Source organism: Phyllobates terribilis, unplaced genomic scaffold (assembly GCF_046119375.1).
Source record: "Phyllobates terribilis strain yellow unplaced genomic scaffold, ASM4611937v1 Scaffold_3__8_contigs__length_932513732, whole genome shotgun sequence".
Taxonomy (NCBI): domain Eukaryota; kingdom Metazoa; phylum Chordata; class Amphibia; order Anura; family Dendrobatidae; genus Phyllobates; species Phyllobates terribilis.
In genome coordinates, this window is record NW_027362763.1 from 268,526,559 (window position 1) to 268,554,045 (window position 27,487).

The 27,487-nt window shown below is 41.6% G+C and overlaps 1 protein-coding gene across 1 annotated transcript in view; it reads left to right on the plus strand.

Annotated features, from left to right (window-relative positions):
* Positions 1 to 27,487, plus strand: part of SMC4 (structural maintenance of chromosomes 4) — a 74,434-nt gene that overhangs the window by 14,178 nt on the left and 32,769 nt on the right. Inside the window, exons 6-10 of the mRNA XM_073674805.1 lie at positions 5,206 to 5,370; positions 5,574 to 5,701; positions 18,073 to 18,213; positions 20,105 to 20,255; positions 26,224 to 26,388. Coding sequence (XP_073530906.1) covers positions 5,206 to 5,370; positions 5,574 to 5,701; positions 18,073 to 18,213; positions 20,105 to 20,255; positions 26,224 to 26,388 — 750 coding nt within the window. The remainder of the gene's footprint in view (positions 1 to 5,205; positions 5,371 to 5,573; positions 5,702 to 18,072; positions 18,214 to 20,104; positions 20,256 to 26,223; positions 26,389 to 27,487) is intronic.

Consider the following 27,487-nt stretch of genomic DNA (forward strand, 5'->3'; position numbering starts at 1 on the left):
TGAATGAACTAATTCAAAATTACAACTCATTTCGCAAAAAACAAGCTCCCATACTTCTATGTGGATGTAAAATAAAATAGTTACGGCTCTTAAAAGGATAGGAGGGCATACCGGAAAATCACCTCATTAGGAAAAGGTTTAAAAAAATAAAAAAAAAGTGTAGCTTGGAATTTAGCAATGGGGAAAAAAAGACTGACAAAGGGTTAACTTAATTGCTACCAAATATAATGATTTTTTTTCAGCCCTATTTTCTGTATATTTATATCTTGTCTGGGCTGCTGTCAGCTATATAGGTATGCAATACAGCAGCTATATGGACCATATTTAGGAATAATGTGGGGATGTTGTTCAACTTCTTCTTTGGCCAGGTTTCCAAGTATTGTAACTTCTGCACTTCAACAGCTGTTTTTTGTTTTTTTCAAAGTTAAAGCAAAATGTATTTAGTTCCCCCACATCTCCTAAACAACAAAAAAAAAGATGTGATTTCATTAAATCTCAGCTGTGAGTTAAAAGATCCTGTTGATCGGTGCATTTTTGTTTTTTCCCAATAAGCTTTTGGTGAGCCTGAAAATATATGTAAAAGCAGATGCCAATGTGTATTTTGGTGGCAAAAGCCGCAGTCGGGAAAAGTGGCTGTGCAGGGAAGGTGACATTCTAAATAATGGGATTCTTAACATTAAAAACTTGGTGGTCTGATTTCAGAAACCCCTCTTACCTGGCTGCATTTTACATAAAAATTAAAACAACTTACCCTCTCAGTCAACCATTTAGTCTCTGCCGCAGGTCCTGGTGTCTGTAATGTCTGCAGCACTGATGTCATGTCAACCAGGCCTGCAGCTAATAATTGATCTCAGTGGCATGTGCTGTCAACTCTGCCACTGAACTCACCGATTGTCTGCAGCAATGTTGACATGTCACTGCTGGACCCAGGGAAAGTGAGTAAAACCTGTTTTTTGTCTTTTTGAATCTACTATCTACAGGAAAATTTGTTTTCTGACACTAGAAAACTCCTTTAAAAAATTGAACATAATGCACAGCAATATAAAAACGACATTGCTGTGCACATGTTCAGTCTTTAGTTACTTTAGTAACCTGCTTCTGGGTTCAGGAACTATGAAGCTGTTAAAAGAAGTAGAATTTGCATTCTCTGGGCAGGCCTTACTACGAAGCCACTCTGTAACTATGGCTTAAATTATAGAAAAAAATATATAAACCATGCAAAACTGCCTGTGGCACCGCTTCAGGAAAAAGACCATTGGCTTCACCTAGCAAAACATTAAAGGGTGCGCTGGCATCTTAAAGACATAGTGTGCACAACCTTTTAAGCTGTGAACACGCTGAGGCTAAAAACCGCCATGCACCGCTGCAGTCATTCCTCTTTCACTGCAAAATTAAGTGATCGTGCAAGGAAATGTTGGAAGGACCCCCACAGTGTGATTGCACTCTTAATACGCTATCAAGGTATCGCAGTAGTCTTACCACAGGGCAGTTGTGGTGTTTGGGTCGGTTATAACAATAAATGTGAATTGCTGCCAAAATCTCCGATCTTCAGATTTGGCTTAACTGCTTCATATTCTGAGTCTTGTCCATGCTTTTCTATTTCCACCCCCTTGCACAGAACAGAGCACCTATGCAAATATAATGGTGTCCAAAATTATTACCTTCATAGTAACAGCATGTACACATATGATCTGAATATAACAATTATGTTTATTACTAAAGGGTTTTGATAAAATGCATGAATGCACTTATACCTGACTTGCACCCCTCCACCCTCCCCAACCAGTTCCCATTTACATACACACACTTTAATTATTTTTTTTACTACATCACAGTCCCTAACAAAAAAAAGTCTCTGCTATGATTAACTGCTTTTTTTTATACTATATAGATACTAAATGTATATATGGAGTAAAAATCTAAGCTCCTACAGTGTGAAGCATATAGTATATTGCTGCTACTTGGATGGTGTGTGAATATGACAACTGTTTTAAACGTGTGTGGTTTTCAGGAGAACATTGCTTTAGGACACACTAGTGTCTTTGTCTTGAAACTTCTTTTTGGTAATTTTAGGCGACATCTTTGGCCATACACTAGTTAATAAAAGTAAGAAAAAAAAAAAATCTAGTGAGCGGGAAGGAAGCTGCCTGAAGAATGGTAACTTCTTTTATCTGTTTTGCTTTGCTTCTTTGGAAACCTAAAGCGAATGAAAGTAGCTCAAAAGATTGAATGTGTGCACATAAAGTTATTTTTACATTGCAATGCATATGTTCCTTCTTTTGAGCATTTAGTTAGAGCTTTTTCAGGTGGGTGTTGGAGCGTACCTGCCCAGAAGAAGTCATGTACACATGTCCTTAAAGAGAATCTGTCAACCCTCATTCTACCACCCCCCACCCCCATCCAACCCCCACCGCCCCCATTCTTATAGCATGTGTATGTTAGAAGAACACAAGTGAATCCGCAACTTTACTAAACAAACACTGCTCTGTTGCATAGAAACTGCCAACTGTTCTGGGGGGGACTGAGCAATTCCTCTGCCTCCGCTCCATTCTCAGTCTAGCTCCTCCCTCTCCTAGGTGACTGACCTGCTGCAGCACATCAATCTGAAAATCGCCTAGTTGGACGGCAAAGTTAAAGGGGTATTCCCATCTCCAAGATCCTATGCCAATATGTAATGGGTATAATAATAATATTAGCAAATATCTCCAATTAAAAATGTAGTGTACTATTTATGGTTTGCTATGTTGCTTTCCTCATTTGCGAATCAAAAATACTATACTACATTTCTAATTGGAGGTATTTGCTAATATTATTATTACACCTACTACATATTGGGATAGCATCTTGGAGATGGGAGTAGTGTGGAAGTTGTCCGTCCTGGCAGACTTATCTGCATACCACTTCTAAAGTGGATTTCTCTGCCGCAGCAGTATTTTTGCTTAATAAAGGTATGTCTTAACTTTTTATAACCAAACCTCACACATTGGGTGGGGGTAGATGGTTGAATGAGCGAACATATTCCAGTCTAAATGATATATTTTTTTTCCCTAAAACCCTGCTTAATACAGCTTAATTGTCAACTTTGCTGTGTAGTCTGGGACTCCAAAAGTAGGGGGTAGAGTTAAATTAGGGGTGTCAGCCCTACTGCTGGAGGCCTTGACAAGGCTAGATAGCAACGCTATATATAGAAGAGAGACGAGGGCTCTATTTGCCATACATTGGTCTAAGTGGGGAGGCATGAACTGTCACTTTCTTAAGGTATTTTTATTTTTTAATGGCGCTAGATGTATGTATATGTTTTAATAAGCATTTGGGAAAGTTATGAAATGTCCTATAAATGTCTGTTCTGTTCCTGATCTAAGGCTCTCTGCTTTTAGTTGAGATAAATCTGTGCTGCACTTCGTGTACATGCTCAGTAGTGAGGCCGTGAGATAAATCTGTGCTGCACTTCGTGTACATGCTCAGTAGTGAGGCAGTGAGATGAATCTGGGCTGCACTTCATGTACATGCTCAGTAGTGAGGCAGTGAGATGAATCTGTGCTGCACTTCGTGTACATGCTCAGTAGTGAGGCAGTGAGATGAATCTGGGCTGCACTTCATGTACATGCTCAGTAGTGAGGCAGTGAGATGAATCTGTGCTGCACTTCGTGTACATGCTCAGTAGTGAGGCAGTGAGATGAATCTGTGCTGCACTTCATGTACATGCTCAGTAGTGAGGCCGAGGAGTCTGTCTGAGGTTTGGCTTATTGACTCCACTGCCCTGGTTTCACATCTGCAGCATGTCAATTCTTTCAGAGTTTTTGCCGCAATTTATTTCTTAAAAATGCCTTTCTCCTCTTGGTCTTCTGACTCACCGGTGGTCTGTCTTTGGTGATGACAGATTATCAGCTTACCTAGGGAGGAGAACTATTCCTGCTTGTAAAACTCTATGGAGAAAAAAAAACATGTATGAAATATGTAGTCACAATTTTGAAAGGAATCTGTCATCAGGATTTCATTTATTTTACCACTGGAGTGATGTCACCAGCCAAAATGTGTAAAATGTTTCTTGCAAATGTAGTAATTATATCAGGAAATTTGGTGGAAATCGACTTTTTCTGTTTTTCTGCACCTGTTCACAAAATGTAGTGTTAGGGTATGTGCACACGATGCAGAAATGAAGCAGAAAATTTCTGCAGCATTTCTGCATCTCCCTGGCAGAAAAAAACGCATGCAGATTGTGCATGCGTTTTTCCTGCAGAATACATGCAGATCCACATGCGGGTTCACATGCGTTTCCGCATGCAGATTGACAAGCACTTTCCAGGCGATAGCATCACTTGGAAAGTGCTTGACAACTAGGTCACACTGTATAAATCCATGCAAACAGCATGGATTTATACAGTGTGAACCGTAAAAATTAAAACAAATAAAGCTATACTCACCCCCGAGGCCCCGGCGTGGCTGCAGCGCTGCTTCCTGGCTGGTTCCCGGCTGCCGGCATATCGCGAGACAGAGCGGTGAAGGGCCTGCGGTCACATGACTGTGACGTCACCGCAGGTCCTCAAGCGATGCCAGCATTCAGAGAGAAGCCGCCGGACAGGTGAGTATAAACTTTATTTGTTGTTTTATACTTTTTTTACAGGTACAATGGTACCCAGGTCTGGATGAGAGTCTCCTCTCCTCCAGAACTGGGTACCATCCGCACATAGAGACGCATAGAAGCCGCTTGTACAAATGTACAGTCGCGGTTTCTGTGCGTCTCAATGCAAGTCAATGGCGGGAGTTCCGCTGCACTTCCGCAAAATTAAATGACATGCTGCGGATTTTTGTACGTAGCATAAACGCTGCGGAAAAATCCGCAGCATGTGCATAGAATATGCGGAATCCCCTTGGGGACCATGGGGTGCGGATTACCTAGCGTTTTTCAAGCGTTTCCGCTGCGGAAATTCCGCAGCATAAACGCTTGAAAAACGCTACGTGGGCACACAGCCTTAAGCAAGTTGTATTACAAAGAAAAAAATGCATCCGAATTTGCTTCTTACGAAGCTGGCCCAACGTGTGTGTTCTAGATTTAGGAAGGGCTGGTGTGCAAGATGATCTATGTACAACACTGCAGAATATGCTGGTGCTCTATAAGCAAAAAAAAATCAAATCTTTATTTTGTCTTTCTTAATTTTGTACTTCAGTTCATAGTGTTTTTGTTTCATGTTTAATCTTTCATAGGGTGAAGTTGAACAAATTGCAATGATGAAACCAAAAGGACAAACTGAGCATGATGAAGGAATGCTGGAATATTTAGAAGACATTATTGGCTCAGGTAGATTAAAGGAGCCGATTGAGCTTCTTTGTCGCAGAGTTGAAGCCTTAAATCAGCAGAGAGGGGAAAAGGTAAATAACTTTGTTTTCATACCAACCAAAGCTATATTACTGTGCTGAATACTGTTCTCTACGGTAGCTATACAAACCTAATGCAAATGGCTGCATTACAGAAATGCATTCTTTGCTCTTGGGTGAAGGCACAGGACAGAGAATGTTTTGGAATACCGCTTCAAATAGAAAAGTTTATAACTGCATTGTTTTCTTTGGAAAAGCTCAATAGAGTGAAGCTAGTGGAAAAAGAAAAAGATGCTTTAGAAGGCGAGAAAAATAAAGCCATTGAATTTCTTACTTTGGAGAATGAAGCCTTTAAAAAGAAGAATCAGGTCTGCCAATATTACATGTAAGTGACAGAATGGGCAATAACAGAATAAAACCTGGTAGTCAAACTGTAATGTCTGCACAGCATCAAGTCACTGCAGCTTTTTAAAAAAGGGCAAGTTGGCATGAGAGAATTTAATTGCTTACTACTGATAACACTGACTTCTGTGTATATTTATTGCATTTTCACAAAGTAACTTTTTTCACAAATCATGTCAAAATCTGTGTGTGAACTGCCTTAACCCCTTCCCGACATTTGTAGTATACATACGCCATCGTCAAGAAGGACTTCCCGGCCGATGCAGTAAATGTCATGGCGATCGTCTGTACATTGGGGGCTGTGCGCGGGTGATCACCGCCGGGTGTCAGCTGATTCTGACTCAGTGCCAGGAGCGGTGCCTGTTAACTCTGCTCTTGGATCGGAGACCCCGTGACCTAATTTCTGGGCCTGATCGTTGCCCTGGTGATCTGATGTCATGGCGACATCCGGGTCACCAAAGCTAGCAAAGTTGATAGATCATACGCAGTGCATGATCTAACAAGTTTGCCTGTCAGTGCAGGGCTGACAGCTTGCATAGCATAGAAATCCTGCTGCATCCTTATGCTATACAAGCGATCAGCCTGCAAAGGTGAAAGTCCCATAGTGGGACAAAATGAAGTAAAATTTGGAGATGTAGAGAGAAAGATCTCTATATCTCTCTACAGATAGATAAATTTGGTATTGCCGCATCCGGAACGACCTGACTTATCAAACTGTCCCACTAGTTAACCCCTTCAGTGAATACCGCAAAAAAACGGTGCTTTATCATACTGCCGAACAAAAAGTGGAATAAAAAAAAAAGACTAATGTAAATAAAAATGGTACCGCTGAAAACGTCATCTTGTCTCACAAAAAAGGAGCCGATATACAACTCCATCAGCGGAAAAATAAGTTATAGCTCTCAGAATAAAGCAAAGCAAAAAAAAAAAAAAATTCTATTAAATAGTTTGTAAAAGCGCCAAAACATAAAATAAAAAAATATATAAATGCGGTACCGCTGCAATCTAACTGACCCGAAGAATAAAGCTGCCTTATCAATTTTACCACAAGCAGTGCGGCATAAAAGAAAACACAATTCCTGAATTGCTGGTTTTTGTTCATTCTGCATCCCAAAAATCAGAATTGAAAGTGATCAAAAAATGTCACATGCCCGAAAATGGTACCAATATATAAACGTCAACTCGTCCCGCAAAAGACAAGCTGTCAGATGACACTCGGCCGAAATATGGAAAAATTATAGCTCTCAAGATATGGCAATGCTAGAACTAGTTTTTGCAATAAAAAACGTCTTTTTAGTGTGTGACAGCAGCCAATCATAAAAACCCGATCTAAATCTGGTATTGTTGTAATCGCACCGACCTGAAGAATAAAGTCGCTTAATCACTTATAACACACGAGGAACTTCCTAAAAAAATTTAAAAAAAACAGTTCTTCACCTGCTGTTGATTTGCTGATTTTTGCCTCCCAAAGATCTCAGTAAGGCTCCTCTAACACTTAAAGCTCTTTCACACGTTCTGATATTTCCGGTACCAGAGATGTCCGTGTGCACCTGTGTTGCTCACGTGTGACGCATATCGGCGTTTAGGAATCGGCGGTACAGTTATCGCTGTTCCCAAGCACCGGGTACTGAACGTTGCCCTCATCCTTGTCCCCTGCTGGCGCTTCGACCATGATGAGTAGTAGTCTGCTCTCGCTGTGTCCTGATGTAAAAATAAGAATAAAATAAAAAAATCCATATACTCACCTGTCCTAAGTGTCCCCTCCCTGCTGTAATCTATGCGACCGCTCACACCAAGGAGTCGGGGAGAATGACTCCTGCAGCGAGCGGGCCCCCAGAGTTGCGCTCAGTGAGTGATAGGGGCCTGCTCGCTGCAGGAGTCATTCTCCCCGACTCCTTGGTGTGAGCGGTCGCATGGATTACAGCGGGGGACACTTAAAACAGGAGGAGTATATGGCTTTTTTTTTTTTTTATTTTTACAGGTGGAGACACCGGGAGCAGAATACTACTATCATCATTATTCCCTGCTGGTGCTGATCGCAGCAGGGCTGCGGAGTCGGTATAAAATGGACCAACTCCTAAAATATATAATAAATTGTGTACAGTAGTTCAATGCAGTTTGTGGGGAATATTTTTGCATAAGAATTAGGTAAAGTTATGAAATGTCCTATAAATTTCTGTCCTATTCCTGATCTGAGGGTCTAGACTTTTAGCTGAGATGAATCTGTGCTGCAGCAAATTTATCACTTAAACATGAGCCATGTATGAGGGAGTCGGTGTCATGGAAATTGAGGAACCGGAGGTTTGGTTTACAGACTCCACATCCCTGGATCGCAGCGCTGGCAGGGGACTATGATGGAAACAACGCTAACTACCGCTGATTCCCAAGCGCCGGTACGTGTCACACTGATGGCATTCGTGTGTGGTACGTGTTTACACGGATCTATTGACTTGAATGGGTCCGTGCTGCCGGCCAAAACCTGACCTTTTTATGTGTGGATCACATGGTCTGTGGAAACACACTGACAAGTGTGCAGACCCATTCATTTGTGTCAGTGTCTCCGGTACGTTTGGAAACTCACCACACGTACCGGACACACTGACTTGTGAAAGAGCCCTTATCCTACGCTGAGCACTTACACAGGGTTTCCGTGTAAAATCTCTGAAATACGTGGTTCAGACGGAACCCCCAGCGGAAGATTGCTTGTAATGAGGTAGATGGAGTCACTGTGGACCTGTGATGTCCATCTTTTTAGACGTGCATAAAAGTGCTGTCGGCCACAGTTTTGTGCACGTCTGAAAAGGACACTGCAGAGGCCAGACAAAGTCCAGAGTGACTGCTGCTTCATTATAGTGAATGAATCCCTTGGGGGTTTCATCTGAATCACGGGATTCTGAGTTTTAGATGGAAACCCCAATATACCCCCCCCCCCCCCCCCCAAAAAAAAATATATATATATATATATATTCAGCAAATTCTGCCCTCCCAAATCCAAATGCCGCCCTCCCTTCTGAGCTGGTGGAGTCGGAATAAAATGGACCAACTCCTAAAATATATAATAAATTAGGTACAGTAGTTCAATGCAGTTTGTGGGGAATATTTTTATAAGAATTTGGGAAAGTTATGAAATGCCCTATTCCTGATCTAAGGGTCTAGACTTTTAGCTGAGATGAATCTGTGCTACAGTAAATTTATCACTTAAACATGAGCCATGTATGAGGGAGTTGGAGTCGGCAGTACTGTGCAGCCACATATGGGGTATTTCTACATTCAGCAGAAATTGTGGGACAAATTTTGGTGCCATTTTTACCCATTTCCCAGTGTGAAAATGTAAAATCTGGAGCTAAAACAAACTTTTGGTGTTAAAAATGTAATTATTTCTTTCATCACTGCTCAATGATATAAAATTGTGACCCACCTGTGGTGTCAATATGATCACTGCACTCCTAGATGAACTCATTGAGTGGTGTAGTTTGTGAAACGGAGCCTCTTATGGGGGGGGGGGGGGAGTCTTCTGTTCTGGCACCTCAGGGGCTCTGCCAATGTGATATGGCACCCTCAAACCAGTCTAGAAAAATTTGAACTCCAATATGGTGCTTCTTTCCTTCTGAGATTTGCACTGTGCCTCAAAAAAGTAGTTTTTGACCACATGTGGGTTATCGGTGTACACAGGAAGAATTTTAAAACAAATTTTGGGGTTCATGTTCTCCTGCTACCCTTATGAAAATAAAAAATTTGGGGCTAAAAAATCATTTTTACAGGAAAAAATGTGAAAATGTTATCTTTACTGCTGAATGTTATAAACTACTGTGAAGCACCTGGGGGTTCAAGGTGCTCACCACACACCTAGATAAGTTCCCTGAGGGGTCTAGTTTTCAAAATGGGGTCAGTTGTGGGCAGTTTCCATTGTTAAGGCATATCAGGGGCTCTCCAAATGCGACAAGGCGTCCGCTAATTATTCCAGCAAATTTTACATTCAAAAAGTCAAATGGCGCTCCTTCCCTTCCGAGCTCTGCCGTGCGCCCAAACAGTGGTTTTCCACCACGTAATGGGGTATTGGCACGCTCAGGAGAAATTGCACAACAAAATTTGGGGTTCATTTTTCCCTGTTACCTTTGCGAAAAAAAAAAAAAATTGAGTCTAAAGTAACATTTTTGTGAAAAAAGGTAAATGTTCATTGTTTTCTTCCACGTCCCAAAAATTCCTGTGAAGCACCTGAAGGGTTAATAAACTTTTTTACAGTTTTTAGAATGGTGTCACTTTTGGGTATTTTCTGTCATATAGATCCCTCAAAGTCACTTCAAATGTGATGTGGTCCTTAAAAAAAAAAAAATAAATAAATAAAAGGTTTTGTAAATTTTGTTGGAAAAATTGGATATCGCTAGTCAACTTTTTTAACCCTTTTAACTTCCTAACAAAAAAATTATGTAAAGTAGACGTGGGAGATGTTATTTATAAACTATTTTGTGACATATCTCTGATTTAAGGGCATAAAAAAGTTTGAAACTTGCAAAGTTTTCACCAAATTTCTGATTTTTTTTTTTTTTCTTCTCAAATAAAAGGCAGTTCTCTCAATTTTTTTTATTTTTTAAATTTTACCACAATCATGAAGTACATATGTCACGAAAAAGTCTCCCGAATCAGTGGGATCTGTTGAAGCGTTCCAGAGTTATTACCTCATAAAGTGACATTGGTCAGAATTGTAAAATGTGGCCAAGTCACAGGGGTGAAGGTGTTAAAGGGAATTTGTCATTGTAAAACACAAATTTCAACAATTGATAGATAAAATGTGAAGTACTAATGTTCTGTTTACTGTATAATTTTTTAAAGTTCTTTCTCACTAGCCACTTTTGAAAGGTTTTTTAAAGCTAATAACCACATTGGCTTATAAAGGGAAAGGAATATACCAGGAAAGATCACGTCACTATTTTTTTTTTTTTTTTTTTTTTTTTTTTTAAATCCATTTTTAGTTTTGTCTTCAAAATAGCACATTAGCAACCAGAGTTGTAGTTTTTGGCACTACATATTGTTTGATTTGCCCCGGCCTAGTTTGTCCGTTGCACTCAATGGCTCTGCTCCTTTAACCCCTTAAGCCCCGAGGGTGGTTTGCACGTTAATGACCAGGCCAATTTTTACAATTCTGACCACTGTCACTTTATGAGGTAATTACTCTGGAACGCTTCAACGGATCCCCCTGATTCTGAGATTGTTTTTTCGTGACATATTGTACTTCATGATTGTGGAAAAATTTCTTCGATATCACTTGCGTTTATTTGTGAAAAAAACGGAAATTTGGCGAAAATTTTGCAATTTTCTAAATTTAAATATTTAAGCCCTGAAATCAGAGGGATATGTCACACAAAAGAGTTAATAAATAACATTTCCCACATGTCTACTTTACATCAGCACAATTTTGGAACCAAAATTTTTTTTTGTTAGGGAGCTATAAGAGTTAAAAGTTGACCAGCGATTTCTCATTTTTCCAACAAAATTTACAAAACCATTTTTTTAGGGACCACATCACATTTGAAGTCACTTTGAGAGGTCTTTATGACAGAAAATACCCAAAAGTGACACCATTCTAAAAACTGCACCCCTCAAGGTGCTCAAAACCACATTCAAGAACTTTATTAACCCTTCAGGTGCTTCACAGGAATTTTTTGAATGTGGAAGAAAAAAATGAACATTTAACTTTTTTCACAAAAATGTTACTTTAGACCCAATTTTTTTTATTTTCACAGGGGTAACAAGAAAAAATGGACCCCAAAATTTGTTGTGCAATTTCCCCTGGGCACGCAGATACCCAATATTTGGGGAAAAAACACTGTTTGGGCGCACGGCAGGGCTCGGAAGGGAAGGAGCGCCATTTGACTTTTTGATTGTAAAATTTGCTTGAATAATTAGCGGACGCCATGTTGCGTTTGGAGAGCCCCTGTGTGCCCAAACATTGGAGCTCCCCCACAAGTGACCCCATTTTGGAAACTAGACCCCCCAAGGCACCTTTCTAGATGCATAGTGAGCACTTGGAACCCCCAGGGGCTTCACAAATTGATTCGTAAAAATGAAAAAGCGAAAAAAAAAGCACTTTTTCATTTTTATGAATCAATTTGTTTAGCACCTGGGGTTCCAAGTGCTCACTATGCATCTAGATAGGTGCCTTGGGGGGTCTAGTTTCCAAAATGGGGTCACTTGTGGGGGAGCTCCAATGTTTGGGCACACAGGGACTCTCCAAATGCAACATGGTATCCGCTAACAAATTGAATGGAAAATCTTCTCAAATTGTTAGCGGACACCACGTTGCGTTTGGAGAGCCCCTCTGTGCCCAAACTTTGGAGCTCCCCCACAAGTGACCCCATTTTGGAAACTAGACCCCCCCCCCCCCCCAAGGCACCTTTCTACATGCATAGTGAGCACTTGGAACCCCCAAGTGCTTCACAAATTGATTCGTAAAAATGAAAAAGTGGAAAAAAAAGCACTTTTTCATTTTTATGAATCAATTTGTGAAGCACCTGGGGTTCCAAGTGCTCAATATGAATCTAGATAGGTGCCTTGGGGGGTCTAGTTTCCAAAATGGGGTCACTTGTATGGGAGCTCCAATGTTTGGGCACACAGGGGCTCTCCAAACGCAACATGGCGTCCGCTAACAATTTGAGCCGATTTTCCATTCAATTCGTTAGCGGACACCATGTCGCGTTTGGAGAGCCCGTGATGTGCCTAAACAGAGGAGCTCCCCCACAAGTGTCCCCATTTTGGAAACTATACCCCTCAAGGATTTTATTAAGGTGTATAGTGAACATTTTGAACCCATAGGTACGGCACAGAATTTGTTTACATTAGGTCATCATATTGAATAAGTTGTCATTATTCTTGAGCGCAAGTGCTCGTTACTTGAGTTTGCATCGGGTACTCAGGTATGCACCATGTACAGCGTGTGCTCGAGTGACATGCTCGAGTCCCTGCTCCGCATGTTTCACGGTTATTAGACACCCAAAAAAAAACATGCGGGGATCGCTCATGCATGGCAGGCAATCCCCGTAAATTTTTTTGGCCGCGAAGCATATGGGGCAGAGACTCGAGCATGTCACTCAAATACCCACGATACTCAATGCATACCAGAGCACCCGATGCAAACTCAAGTAGCGAGCACTTGCGCTCAACACTAGTCGCCATATCGTCATCTTTTTTTCTTACTTTTGAAAAAAATCCCAACCCTAGCCCCAGCACAACCCTAGCCCCAAACCCAGCCCTAACCCTAGCCCAATCCTAACCCAAGAGTTTATTTTTGACGCCGTTCCTTGTGCGGTATAAGTGATTAGACTACTTTATTCTTCAGGTCGGTGTGATTACAGCAATGCCAGAATCATATGGGGTTTTTATGACTGACAGCTGTCACACACTAAAAGACGCATTTTTTGTAAAATCTAGCTTTTGCATCGCCATATTTTGAGAGCTATAATTTTTTCCAGATTTTGGCAGACAGTCATGTGACGGCTCGTTTTTTGCGGGATGACTTGACGTTGTTATTGGTGCCATTTTCAGGCACGTGACATTTTTTGATCGCTTTCTATTCCGATTTTTGGGAGGCAGAATAAACAAAAACCAACAATTCAGGAATTGTTTTTTTGTTTTTTTTTTATTCTGTTCCGTGTGTGGTAAAATTTATAAGGTAGCTTTATTCTTCGGGTCAGTACGTTTACAGCGGTACCACATTTGTATCATTTTTCTATGTTTTGGCGCTTATACACAATAAAAGCTATTTTATAGAAAAAAATATTTTTTAGCATCGCTTTATTCTGAGAGCTATAACTTTTTTATTTTTCGGCTGATGGAGCTGTATGGCGGCTTGTTTTTTGCGGGACGAGATGACGTTTTCAGCGGTACCATTTTTAGTTATATGCGTCTTTTTGATCGCGTGTTATTCCACTTTTTGTTTGGCGGTATGGTGATAAAGCATTGTTTTTTGCTTCTTTTTTTTTTTTTTTTTTTTTTTTTGTGTTCACTGAAGGGGTTAACTAGTGGGACAGTTTTATAGGTCAGGTTGTTCCGGACGCGGCGATACCAAATATGTGTACTTTTATTGTTTTTTTTTTTTATAATAATATTTATTGATGGGTACATTATATTTTTATTTTTGGTGGATTATTTTTTTTTATACATATATTTTTGCAATTTTTTTTATTTTTTTTTTCCACTTTAAGACAGTTTATACACATTATTACTTTGTCCCACTCTGGGACTTTCACTTTTTTTTTCTCTGATCGCCTGCATGGCACAGGAATGCAGCACCATCCCTATGCCATGCAGGCTATCAGCGGTGCACAGTGTGAAGATTGTTTGGAGATGCACTGCGCATGTCCAAACAATCTTCCTGCTGTCTGGTGACCCGGATGTTGTCATGACGACATCGGGTCGTCATGGCAACACCCGGGAAGCCTTTGCAGACTGCGCTGGAAGCCGGAAGAGGAGGTGAGTATCGGCGATCACCTCCCCTTGCCCCCGCAATGCCGCGATCGACTTCGATCGCAGGGGTTAATGTGCTGGGAGCGGTGCAGGACCGCTCCCTGCACATAGTACCGGGTGTCAGCTGTGACAATCAGCTGACACCCGGCGGTGATCGCGCCCGCACAGCCTGTGTGCGATCGCGATGACGTACTAATACGGGTCTGGCTCCTAAGTCCCAGGGCACAGACGCGTATTAGTACGTCAGATGTTGTTAAGGGGTTAAAGGGGTTGTCTGGTCCAAAACGATAAGTCTGCAGTCACTCTGTGTGACTGCAGACTTATGAATCCCCCCAGCGCAGGCACTTTATTCTGCGGGGATTCGCTGGTTTCTGAGGTCGGGACCGGAGGGTATGTATGCGTTATACATTCTCCCGGCCAGTGGGCGTTGCCTCGCTCTCTATACACTCGTATGTATTGGGCCAATGAATTATGGTCATAATAATCTGACCAATGAGTTATGGCGATTTCCTGTGTAACTGGTTATGCTGTTACCCGCAGGTGCGTGACTGATTTGAGGATTTTTAACTCCCTAAATGATGTAATTTGTAAGAAATGCCTTTCTTTTGTATGTTGCCAGATATTACAGCCTCTAGAGATTGCGACTTTAAATTCTGTTTGGAGGCCTGAGTTTTGCCGAGTGAAGATGTTTTGTGATCTTTTAGGACTTTAAGAACCTGGTTGATTTTTTTTCATGCTTGTGTACAAGATAAGTCATAAGGTTTTTTCTTTTTTGTTTTCTTTTTGTCGGCTTTTCTACTGACATGAGGGTGAAGTTGTGTTTTTCAGTGGCGCAATTTAATTTTCCTTATGTATTAGAGGGGAAGGGGATATTTGTTTAATGGAAGAAAAGCAGTCATTCGACCAGTAATGACCTGTTAACTTTTAATATTTTTTACTAAGAAAAGAAACCTTTAAAAAAATAAATAAATTTAAGAACCCTGGAACCTGTCGATCATTTTAGTTTCATATACCTGTTCATGGGATATGGTGTATCCCAAAGACTGTTTCTTCTACATAGCCACGTAATTCAAGTATTAAGCTTACAATGGTATAATTAGGCTTAATGTATTGCCCAAAATTAATATTTCTTAGAAAATTACACATTTTAAGACCTTTTCACAAAAAATACAAACTAATGCAGCATAATCTTATTGGAAAATTGAAGAAATAATGATGGCAGCACTTGATAAATATCACACAATTTTTCCTTTTTTATTATTTTTCTTTATCTACACTACTTTAAGTAATATTACATTCTGATATTATTTCTCTAGGGGTATTAGAGACTATGTGATCTGACAGCTCGTCTATCCATAAACACATAGACCTAGCTATGGAGGTTTTTATAACTGCAGCTGATGTTTCCCAGCATCTTTTCAGCATAGTCTCTGCTTTCCTGTCCTTTAGACAGGAAGTGTCCTTAAAAGGAATAGAAGTCTTTCTTGCCACTTTTGCAATAGGAATATCATCCACTTTGGGAACTTCCTCCCATAGCTTAATATCCTCAGGGTTGAATGGAAGCCGGGCCCTAAATTCTCTCGGAATGGTGAGTTTTTTTTCTCTGCGTCTTCCCATTCCTCGAGAATTATAGATTTAATGTTCTCATTAACTGGAAAGACTCTATTTCTTTGTCTTTTAAGCCCTGAAAACATTTCATCCTGTTTAGAAATGGGTACGTGAGTGTCTTCTAAATTCATAGTGCTCCTCACGGACTTTAATAGATCATCTTTATGCTCAATTGAAAACCTATATTTTTTTTTCCCTTCTTCCGAAGGTATTTGGGAGAGAGAGTTTCTTCCTCTCCTTCCTGGCTCTGTTCCAAGGAGGAATCCAAATATTCCCTTTCCTCAGATGATTCCTCCATTTCCCACCTAGGTCTCTTGTGGCAGGAGGACGACTATACAGTCTGGGGTATCCGGGATGTCTGGGTGGGTATGAGTTCGGAAACCATATTTCTAACTTCCTCTCGGATCATGGACCGCATGTCTGTTAGAAATAATGCCTTCTCCTCAAGAACCTTAGCGATGCATTACTTACAAAATTGTTTTTTATAGGAATCCTGTAGTTTAGAATTACATGATATGCACCTTTGTGATTTTTTAGAGGAGGATAAGGATCTCTGGGTTCCTCTATCCTATTTTAAGGGAGACATGGGAATATTTATTTAATACCCAATTCTACCAAATTTTTAGTGGATCTGAGGGATTATTGAGGTAGAGAATACTTATACTACCGAGAGACTCAGATGGGGCTTCTGACCTTACAGCGTTAGACTCCATTGTGTCAGGCAGTGTGTGCACAAGGGTACCCTTTGTAAAGGGTCTTACCTGATCCAGGTGATGTAAGGCCCGCCCTCAATTACAGCCACTGCGGTTTTCTTGCAGGGGTGTATTCCTCTGTTGCCCTGTATGCCCCACAGAATCCGGCGTGCACTCCACCGTGGAACGCAGCCCAAGGGGCACACTTCCGGACCTGCGTGCGCTCCACCATGGTACGCACACCACACTTCCGGATTGCGCGCACTCCAGCGCGTCATCATAGTGTGCCCCGGAAGTAGCGCTGTCGCTCCAGGGTGCCTGCGCAAGGCAGTCTTTGACCCATACGATGAGCTCTCACTGCGCACCGGGAGTTCGGCCGGCGGCTTCGCGATCTCCTGGCCCCGTATCCGGAATGAGGGCCAGGAGGTTTCAGCGTAGAGACCACCGGCGGGCAGTAGGATGCAGCCGAGAGCCCTCTGTACGAGGGGTGCGGCGCTGTCAAGAGTCCTTTCCACCGACACGGCTGAGGGACCCTTCAGTTGGGGTATCAGTGCAGAGCCTCTTGACTGAGGAAAGGGAAGAGGTTAGCCCCCCACCCCTCCCCCCCCCCCCCCCCCAATCCACCCTGGCTCTGAGGTAACTTTTTCGTAGTCCTCTGACAGCGTCCTGTCCTGCTAGGGACAGGAAAAACACTGGGGGGGCTCTTAACCGCTCATGTGTTTCCTGTCCCTAGAAGGTCAGAGGAACTTCCTCCTGTCATGCTGTCATGATGGACGAACTGGTAAAAAGGCAGCGCTTCAAAGATAGAAGGTGAAAACGGTGCAAGTCTGGTTTTGCTTTGTGTGCTTGGGGGATTTTCCTGGCTAGTATACTTGGAGGAAGTTTTGCACCTGCTTCTGTGGACTATGCTGCTAACTTTTTTGAGAGGTCATTTGTCCCCATTTATTGATGTTGAATCGTCATTGGTTTTGATTTAGATTGTGCCATTTATCGACCTTTTGAAGAGACTAAACCCTTAGTGAATATTTAAAGTTGTTTTTGTAAATTAAAAATATTAAGGACATCAGCATTGTAAGTTACAGTATGAATGAGTGCAGTGTAAGAATATCATTGATACTGCTAAATATATTATGAAGTTATAAGGGTTGGTCCAAAGACCTAGGAAGAACATTTAACTTATTAAAGTATACATTTGTTATCCCTATAACCAATATGTTTACAGTAAATCATATAATAAGGGGACAACCATGGCTTTTGTGTTAAGGGGTTAGCGTTTCCCTTTTGTGATATATTGATGACCTTCTCCAAAGGATTTCCTTTTAAATGGGAGCTGTTCTGCAGTACCTGGCAGCTGCCACTACACAATGAATGGAGCTGCGTTGTGTAGCTCTGTTCTATGTGTTTACATTCAGCCACATAAGCTTTTTACAACTGATGGGGTGGCAGGTGCAGACACCCACTGATCTACTATTGTTGACTTGTCCCATTGCCATCCACCTAGCCTGACTGGATTACAACTTTAAACATGTTAATAATTTGTATTTCATGGTATTTCTGCCTTATGACCAATAATTACTTTTCAATTGTTTACAAGACATGATTTACAGAAACGCATGCAGGAACTGGAAGCTCAAAAAGAGGGAATTCAAGAAGACACTAAGGCGATCACTGTGAAAAGTACATCACTATCCGAGGAAATGAAAGAGAAGAATAAAGCTTTGAAAGATGTTGAAAAGTAAGTGACGCGCCCCCTGGGCCAGTGCTGTAGGGGATACCCGGAGCCGGATCTCGATGGGGGTAGTAGTCCTTGTGGCGGTGACCCGGTCCGTGCCCAGGGTGTCAAACTAAGTGGCAGTCTATGGCAGTAGATGTTTAACTTGATTGTCGACTACGCCACCCGTTGAGTGCGGCTTTGAAGCCGCCGCTGCAGAGCAGTCCACTGAGGCCGGTGGTATATGTGCAGCAGTGATGGTATAACCCCCAACGGGAGGGGTATGGCCTCAGGGCAGCAGGTGTAGATGATGGGGGTTGTGATGATGCAGAAAGAAGACTCAGAGTCAGGAGATGCAGTTCAGGGCTTTTACTTACTGGTGTTCTTTTGGTCACTCTGGCCTTGAGTGACCACCCGAGCCGTGCTGCGTCCACCAGGTCCTGGACTCGGCCAACCCCCAGGCAATTCCGGAGCGTGGTCCTGAGCTCCTTTCTGACTTTCCCTTCCTCTGGCCGTTCCCACCAGGGATCCACTTTTGGCCGGCTCCCTCGGGTCTCTTAGTGGTCAAGCCTCCTCTGGGCTCCCTGACCCTATACTCGGTGTGCCTTTCTAGTGGATTTGGTGAGGGTCGTGGCAGATCCTGACCACGACCTCCGGTTCCTGGCTAAGGTTCGTTTTGGGCCTCCGCCAGCTTGGGATCCGGTACCCTTGTCCGCCAACCCTTCACCCTTCTGTCCTTATTCTGGGATCTTGGGGTTCCTTCTTGTTTCCTCTCTGGATCCTTCTCACTCCTCTCTCTCTGCAGGCTCTGCTCTGGAGCTGGGCCCAGCCGGAGCCACAGCTCCCTGTCAGCCCTCCTGGCTGAGCTCCTCTGCTCTGCTCCTCAGGCTAAACTCTGACCCTGTTCTAAGATGGTGCCCACCTTATATACTCCCTCTATGTGTGAGCTCAGGTGACCAGCACCCAATGAGCTCCTATCTTTACCCAGACTACTCCCCCCTATCTGCCCCTACACTACTGGGATGTTCCACCCCCCTCCCACTCCAGCCAGGGACAGACGCTGTCGTACCTGCACATATACTGGTGGGAGTACCGTTGTTCTGTCCCCCGGAAATGGGATGTATGTAGTGCATGCAGCCTACTGAGCTCAGTTCCACACTCCATCCTTACCCGGGAGTGGAATACCACACCTCTGGCTTGAGGTGTAATACCCCTGTAGCAGCCGAGTCCTCAGGGTGCTACATAAGCTCTTATTTTAGTTTTTTTCCCTGTGTAATACATTGCAATAATTTGAAAGCGTTTTCATGTCATAAAGTGATTGCTGTTATGTGCTATTACTTTTATGATCTGTGGGATCAGAGCTCTGGTAATGAGATCAGCATGATGTAGAGGCGGAGACCTTGATTCCTGCGATGTCACTTACTGGGCTGTGTTATTGTTTCAATAAAGTCAGTAGATTATCACTAGAGAACTAGTTGTCTCATGCCACCTAGTCAAATTGCTCTGTGTAAACCTGCCCCCTTCACTGATTAGCAGCCCTCATCTGTTAATATCCAGTGTACGCCAAAAGCTGCGAATCAACGGTGTGGACGAGGTTATACAGAGCTTCTGCTAGATTTGCAGGTGAGAAAACAGGGATTTTCACAATTGCTGCACCAAATAAAGTAAGGGATACATCACTGGAATCGGGGTCTGTGTGCCTACATCATGCTGCTGTAACATAGGCTTCAGGTCTCCCATAGACCTCTACATATCAATTCAAATGCTGATTTCTCTGTAACAGAGGAAAGGACAGGCCATGTAAAGGTATTGCTGCACTTGTGTTTGAAAGGGCTACATGCACATATAAATAGTTTGGGGTGAAATCCTGTGGGCATATTTACTTTTTAAATGAAACCTTTTTTTCCATATTAAGGCAAATTAATAAAATCACCAAATTCATTGAAGAAAATAGAGAGAAATTTACTCAGTTGGACTTGCAGGATGTTGATGTACGTGAGAAGCTGAAGCATGCAAAGAGCAAAGTTAAAAAGCTACAAAAGCAACTTCAGAAAGACAAGGAAAAGGTAATTTTAGATTACTAAACACTTTTTCAACTTTACCCCCTTTCGGCATTAGCCTGTTAATGTCCTGGGAAGAGGTCTGCATGTGTGGAGGGGGCTCAGGAGCTGAGCTCCCTCCACTCCATGTTAATGCCCGTTACATTACAGCCGGCATCAGTCTCTAACATCCTTAACTAAAGCAGAGTTGCAGCTGTTAATCATTTAAGCACCGTTGTCAATCTCTGACCGTGCCGTTTAAACTGATGAACGCTGGTGCTCAAGCGCACTGGTTCCCATTAGCCCCCTACGACACAATCGCGACGGACTGATTGGTTACTATTACAGCTGGGGGTAGGCTGAAGAGCCCTGTCGCTGCCATCTTGAAGCTCTGCTGCAGGCTGAGCTCCATAGATGAGATTTTTCCTATATACTGTGATACAAGCCGGCAGCATTCAGACAGTGCTTGCTCTGTGATGCAAGCCTTGTCACTCAGAAGTAGAGTCAGGGTCTCAGAATGCAAGTAAGGATCCATAATGGTGTACCAAACTCTTGGCCACGCCAAGGGTCCACCGGAGCCTGAAATTATTTTCTCAGGCACTGTAACAGGTACATTGCCAGTATGGTTGGTTGTTAGGGCTTAAGTCGCCTAAAAACTATCAAGTCAATTTAAAATGCTCTGGTCTTGGATAAATGGAGACACAAGACAAACTTTTTTTTTTTTTTAGATTATTCTGATTCCCCTCCCCCTCCCCCCAACACCACCATAGATGAAAATCGATGCATGTTTGCTACTTCCGTAATCAGACTTTCAGGTTGTTTTTAGTGCGCAGTTTGTGTGTTAAACACACTGATGGAAATGCAAAAAAAAAATAACAATTTCCCACCATTTCGTGCCACTTAGTAATTTTTTCACATTTTTCAGTACATTATATGGTAAAATGAATTGGTGCCTATAAAAAATAGGCCCTCATGTGTCTGTCAAAGGAGAAATAATAATAATAAAAAAAATCTATGGCTCTTGGAAGAAGGTGAGGAAAAACAAAAAGTTCTCTAGTTCTTAAAGGGCTAAACATTTATGGCATATGCTTTGCTCTCAAGGATTTAACCACTGAGGAAAACTGTACTGTAATTATTTTATAAATTACTTGCATTAGCGATTTTACCCTGAATAAATGCACAGGCGGGCATTCATCTGCACTGTCTCCTGGTGTTGCAGAATTTCTGCACATATTATGTAAATTAGATTACTTTAGTTTTTATTGCTTTTTTTTTTTTTTTTTTTTTTACGTGCGTTTTTATCAAATTTTTTACTCAGTGTTTTTCTCTCTTGTTGGTATGTCACGATTTAAATAAAGCAGCTTTGTTTTTGATACTTCCGGGTATTTGGCTTTGACAACTTTATTGATATAGGCATGTGCGCATTAAATGCGTTTCTGCAGCAGAATAGCACTAAAAATGCATGTGCAACTCTTTGAGGAAAATCTAAACAGAAAACTCCGTGTACCCACAAGACAAACTGACACGTTGCGGATATGAAACGCACCACAGGTCAGTTTATGCTAAGTAAGGAAGAAACAGTAAGCATGAGATTTCCGTAAATCCCATCCACTTTGCTGCATTTTTACACAACGTTAAACTTGCTAAATGCTTGCTGTGGAAATGTAGCCTAAAATTGGTAAAATACAGGCTCCTGCATAATATGGTTTTCTGCTTGAAAGGCTTTTCCAGCTCTGCTCACTTCCCAATGCAGAAGTGAGCGAAGAAGGAACTATCCCTTTCATTAACCCCTTTCTGACATAGGGCATATTAATACATATCTGTGCCCTGGGCTATTGGACCAGATACGTTTTAATTGTCCCTGACGATAGCGCCCGCACAGAGGTTGTGCGGGTGCGATTGCTGCCAGATGTCAGCTGATTGTCACAGCTGAAACCCTGTGCTAGGAGCGGACCCGCACCGCTCCCAGCACATTAACCCCCGAAATGCGGCGATCTGAGTCGATCGCAGCATTCCGGGAGTAAGGGGAGGTAAGCGCCGATACTTGCCTTCTCTCCGGCGTCCCAATGGTTGTCATAGTGACCCAAATGTCGTCATGACTACATGCGGGTCACCAGACAGCAAGAAGTTACTTTGATCATGCGCAGTGCAGCGCTGACAGGCTGTATAACATAGAGCTGCTGCTGCATCCCTTTGCTATATAGACAATCAGACTGCAAAAAGTGAAAGTCCCATAGTGGGACAAAGAGTAAAAGAAAGAAAAGTGTCAGTGATTAAAAAATATATCTATCTATCTATCTCTATATATATATATATATATATATATATATATATATATATATATATATATATATATATATATATATATATATATATATATATATATATATATATATATATATATATATATATATATATAATACATAATACATAATACATACATACATTCATTCAACCCATGAATAAATATTCTGGTGGAAAAAAAACAACAAAAGTACACACATTTGGTATGGCCGTGTCCAGAACGACCTAACCTATAAAACTGTCTCACTAGTTAACCCCTTTAGTGAACATGGAAAAAATTTAAAAAACGATGCTTTATCATATACCGCCAAACAAAAAATGTAAATAAAAAAAAAACGCGATCATAAAGACTAAATAAAAATGGTACAGCTGAAAATGTAATCTTGTCCCGCATAAAATAAGCTGCCATACAGATCCATCAGCCGTAAAATAAGTTATAGCTCTCCAGAATAAAGCGATACAAAAAATATATTTTTTTTCCACAAAATATTTTTTGTGTAAAAGCGCCATAAAAAAGTTATAAATGCGGTACCGCTGTAAACCTACTGACCCGAAGAATAACGCTGCCTTATCAATTTTACCACACGCGGAACGGCATTGGGAAAAATAATAATTCTAGAATTGTTGGTTTTTGTTTATTGTGCCTCCCAAAAATGGGACTAGAAAGCGATCAAAAAATGTCACGTGCCTGAAAATGGTACCAATAAAACCGTCAACTCGTCCCGCAAAAAACAAGCCGTCACATGACTGTCGGCCGAAATGCTTAAAAAATATGGCAATTCAAAAACTACTCTTTGCAAAAAAAAAGAGTCTTTTAATGTGTGACAGCTGTCAATCATAATCCGATAGGAATCTGGTATTGCTGTAATCGCACCGACCCGAAGAATGAAGTCGTCTAATCACTTATACCGTATGAGGAACGGTGTAAAAAAAATAAACTCTAGGGTTAGAGTTGGGATTTTTTTTTTAAAAGTAAAGAAAAAAAAATGATGACTATATAGTGACCAGTGTTGAACGCATGTGCTCGCTACTTTAGTTTGCATCGGGTGCTGGGGTATGCATCGAGTATTGTGGCTGCTCGTGTGACCTGCTCAAGTCTCCGCCCCATATGCTTCGTGGCCAAAAAAACCTTGCGGGGATTGCCTGCCATATACGAGCAATCCCCACATTTTTTTTTTGAGTGTCTAACAGCCACTCGAGCATGTGGCTCGAGCACGCGCGATACATGGTGCATACCTGAGCACCCGATGCAAACTCAAGTAGCGAGCACTTGCGCTCAAGACTAATGACAGCTTATTCAGTATCATGACCTAATGTTATCAATTTCTGTGTCATACCTCTGGGTTCAAAATATTCACTATACCCCTTGAGGGGTGTAGTTTCCAAAATGGGGTCACTTGGGGTTTTCCACTATTTAGCCACATCAGGGACTCTCCAAACGGGACAATTCCAGCCAATTTTGCGTTCAAAAAGTCACACAGTGCTCCTTCCCTTCTGAACCCCGCCGTGCACCAAAACAGTGGTTTTCCCCCACATACGGGGTATCTGTTTGCTCAGGAGAAATTGCACAACAAGTTGCATGGCGCAATTTCCCCTGTTACCCTTATGAAAATGCAAAATTAGGGGCTGAAAAACTTTTTTGTGGAAAAATGTGAAAATTTTATTTCAGAATGTTATAAACTTCTGTGAAGCACCTGGGGGTTCAAGGTGCTCGCCACACATCTCGTTCAGTTCCCTGAGGGGTCTAGTTTCCAAAATGGGGTCACTTGTTGAGGGTTTGCACCAGGGCTGTGGAGTTGGTAAGCCAAACCTCCAATTCCTCAATTTCCATGTCTCCGACTTCCTCATACATGGCTCATGTTTAAGTGATAAATTTACTGTAGCACAGATTAATCTCAGCTAAAAGTCTAGACCCTTGGATCAGGAATAGGACAGACATAGGACATATCATTTCTTTCCCAAATGCTTATAAAAAAAAATATTCCCCACAAACTACATTGAACTACTGTACCCAATTTATTATATATTTTTAGAAGTTGGTCCATTTTATACCGACTCCACCAAAATGGACTCCGACTCCATAGCTCTAGTTTCCACTGTTTAGGCACATCAGGGGCTCTCCAAAATACGACACGGTGTCCACTAATTATTCAAGAAATTTTACATTCAGAAAGTCAAATGGCGCTCTTTCCCTTCCGAGCCCTGCCGTGCGCCCAAACAGTAGTTTGCCCCCACATATGGGGTATTGACGTGCTCAGGGTAAATTGCACAACAAATTTTGGAGTCCATTTTATCCTGTTACCCTTGCGAAAATAAAAAAATTTGGGTCTAAATTTAACAACAATTTTGTGAAAAAAAAGTTAAATGTTCATTGTTTTCTTCCACATTCCAAAAATTCCTGTGAAGCACCTGAAGAGTTAATAAACTTCTTGAATGTTTTTAAACTTCTTGAATGGTTTTGAGCACCTTGAGGGGTGCAGTTTTTAGAATGGTGTCATTTTTAGGTATTTTCTGTCACAAGGGCCCCTCAAAGTCACTTCAAATGTCATGTGGTCCTTAAAAAAAAAAAAAAAAAAAGGTGTAAATATTATTGGAAAAATGAGAAATCGCTGGTCAACTTTTAACTCTTATAACTTCCTAACCAAATAAAATTTAGGTTCCAAAATTGTGCTGATGTGAAGTAGACTTGTGGGAAATGTTATTTATTAACTATTTTGTGAGACATAACTCTCTGATTTAAAGGCATGAAAGTTTGAAAATTGCAAAATTTTCGCCAAATTTCCGATTTTATTTTTTTCCCCCACAAATAAACGCAAGTCATATTGAAGAAATTTTGCCACTATCATGAAGTACAATATGTCATGAAAAACAATCTCAGAATCAGTGGGATCCATTGAAGCGTTCCAGAGTAATTACCACATAAAGTGACACTAGTCAGAATTGTAAAAATTGGCCTGGCCATTAAAGAGGTTGTCCACTACTATTCAAAATAGCCCAATGTGTTTTTATGATGAAAAGAAGCCTCTTTATAAATACCTCCCTCTGCTGTTTCTGCCTGCAAGCGACGCTATCACTGGCCACTCACAGGCATCACGTGACCCCCGCTGCAGCCGGCTCTGATATCTGCTGATGTCACGTCATGATTCCGGATGCAGCCGGGGGTCCGTCTTCTGTGTTCCACGGTGGCTGCTGGATTGTGGGCGGGGTTACCCCGCGCGTCACACCCAGCATCCACAGTGCGCTTTCCCTCTCCCCATTCATTGGGAAAGTGCGCAGTGGATGCAGGGTGTGATGCGCGGGGTAACCCTGCCCACAATCCAGCAGCCACCGCAGGGACCCCAGCGCTGAGTCACGCCTCACTTGACGTGACGTCAGCGGGGGGTCACGTGATGCCTGTGAGCGGCCACAGATAGCGCCGCTCACAGGCCGAAACAGCAGCTGGAGGTAATATTTTGAATAGTAGTGGACAACCCTTTTAACATGCAAACCACCCTCGGGGGTAAAGGGGTTAAAGTTGCTCTAATTATTTTAGTAATGATTTTTTTGTTTTTTTTCTTCTACACATAAAAATTGTAGCTGGTTAAAACCTTTTTGCCCTAAAATGGCAGAATTAAAGCGGGTTAAAAAATCCCCAGTTCTATAGTACACTTCATAAAATGAAATGGTTATATTGCGCTTTCCTTTTCAATAGGTGGAAGAACTAAGAAGTGTCCCTGCTAACAGCCAGAAGATTATTGAGGAGGCAAATAAAAAAAAGGAAATTCTGGAAAAGGAAAAAGAAAAGGAAGAGGAAAAGTTGAAAGAGGTTATGGATAGTCTTAAAAAAGAAACCCAAGGTTTACAAGAGGAAAAGGAGGTTTGATGTTTTTTTTATTTTTACCTATGCAATATTTGTGTTTCTAAACATATTTGGTGACTATAATAGTGCACTAATGCATTTACATAGGATTGTAGAAATGTACTAGAAATTGTATCAAGTTCTACAGTAACTAGTCAACGCTTAACTGGTTAGATATATAGCTATATATTATAGTGTATATGTTAATTAGCTATTGCAGACTATAGGAGCTTCATAGATATCTATGTATTTTTTTCTTCATAAGGAAATTGATAGCATCCTGCATTAATTACTATTTTTAGTGCTGGTACTGATGATGTTATTTGTATACTTAGAGAGCCTCTTACCTTCAAAAAATGCTATTTAGCTGCACATATAGTGCTAACCTGCAGGTGAATGGCTCTAAGATCATGCCTTGCTACTCTGCACGTTGATTGACGGTTGCTCTGCAATGTATGTGTGCAGTGCAGGTGAGGGATTACAGTGTGATCACTGCAGTACGTGGTGACTATTATAGCACCCTGCACTGTTCCCGTCCCTATAACTGGAAGCGAGCAGCTGCAGGGAGAATATAATGTCATTTTCTCCCAGTAAGTCTGCCAGACATTTTGTAGTAGTAGAGTATGACGGAAAGTGACATATTTTCGGACTATAAAACACTTTTTTTTTTTTTTTTTAACAAGAAAAACTCTTGTTGAAAAGTGTATTTTGTCTTATAGTCCAGAGACAGCTTTCTGTGATGGAGATCATTGACCCTGCATCCGTCCCGATCACAGAGCTGCTATCTCTCCTGCTCTGCACCGATCTATGTGATTAGTACAGAGTAGGAGAGGAAGCTTACCAACCGGAATTGAGGCTGCAGGAGCCGCACAGTTGAAGGGCCTTCTGCACATAATTCCAGGGTCTTTCAGGTCATGTAACTGATCACATGATCTGAAGGTGTGCGCGAGTTAAAAAAAAAAAAAAAAAAAGTGTAAGGTCCTGCAGTCTCCGTGGAGGTCCCAATCAAGAACTGCAAGATGAAGATGTGGTAATGTATGGTGTGTTTGTCTGTGTAAATATGCATGTAGTAGAGCTGTGTGTGTGTGTCTGTGTGCATCTGGCAAAGCATGTAGGA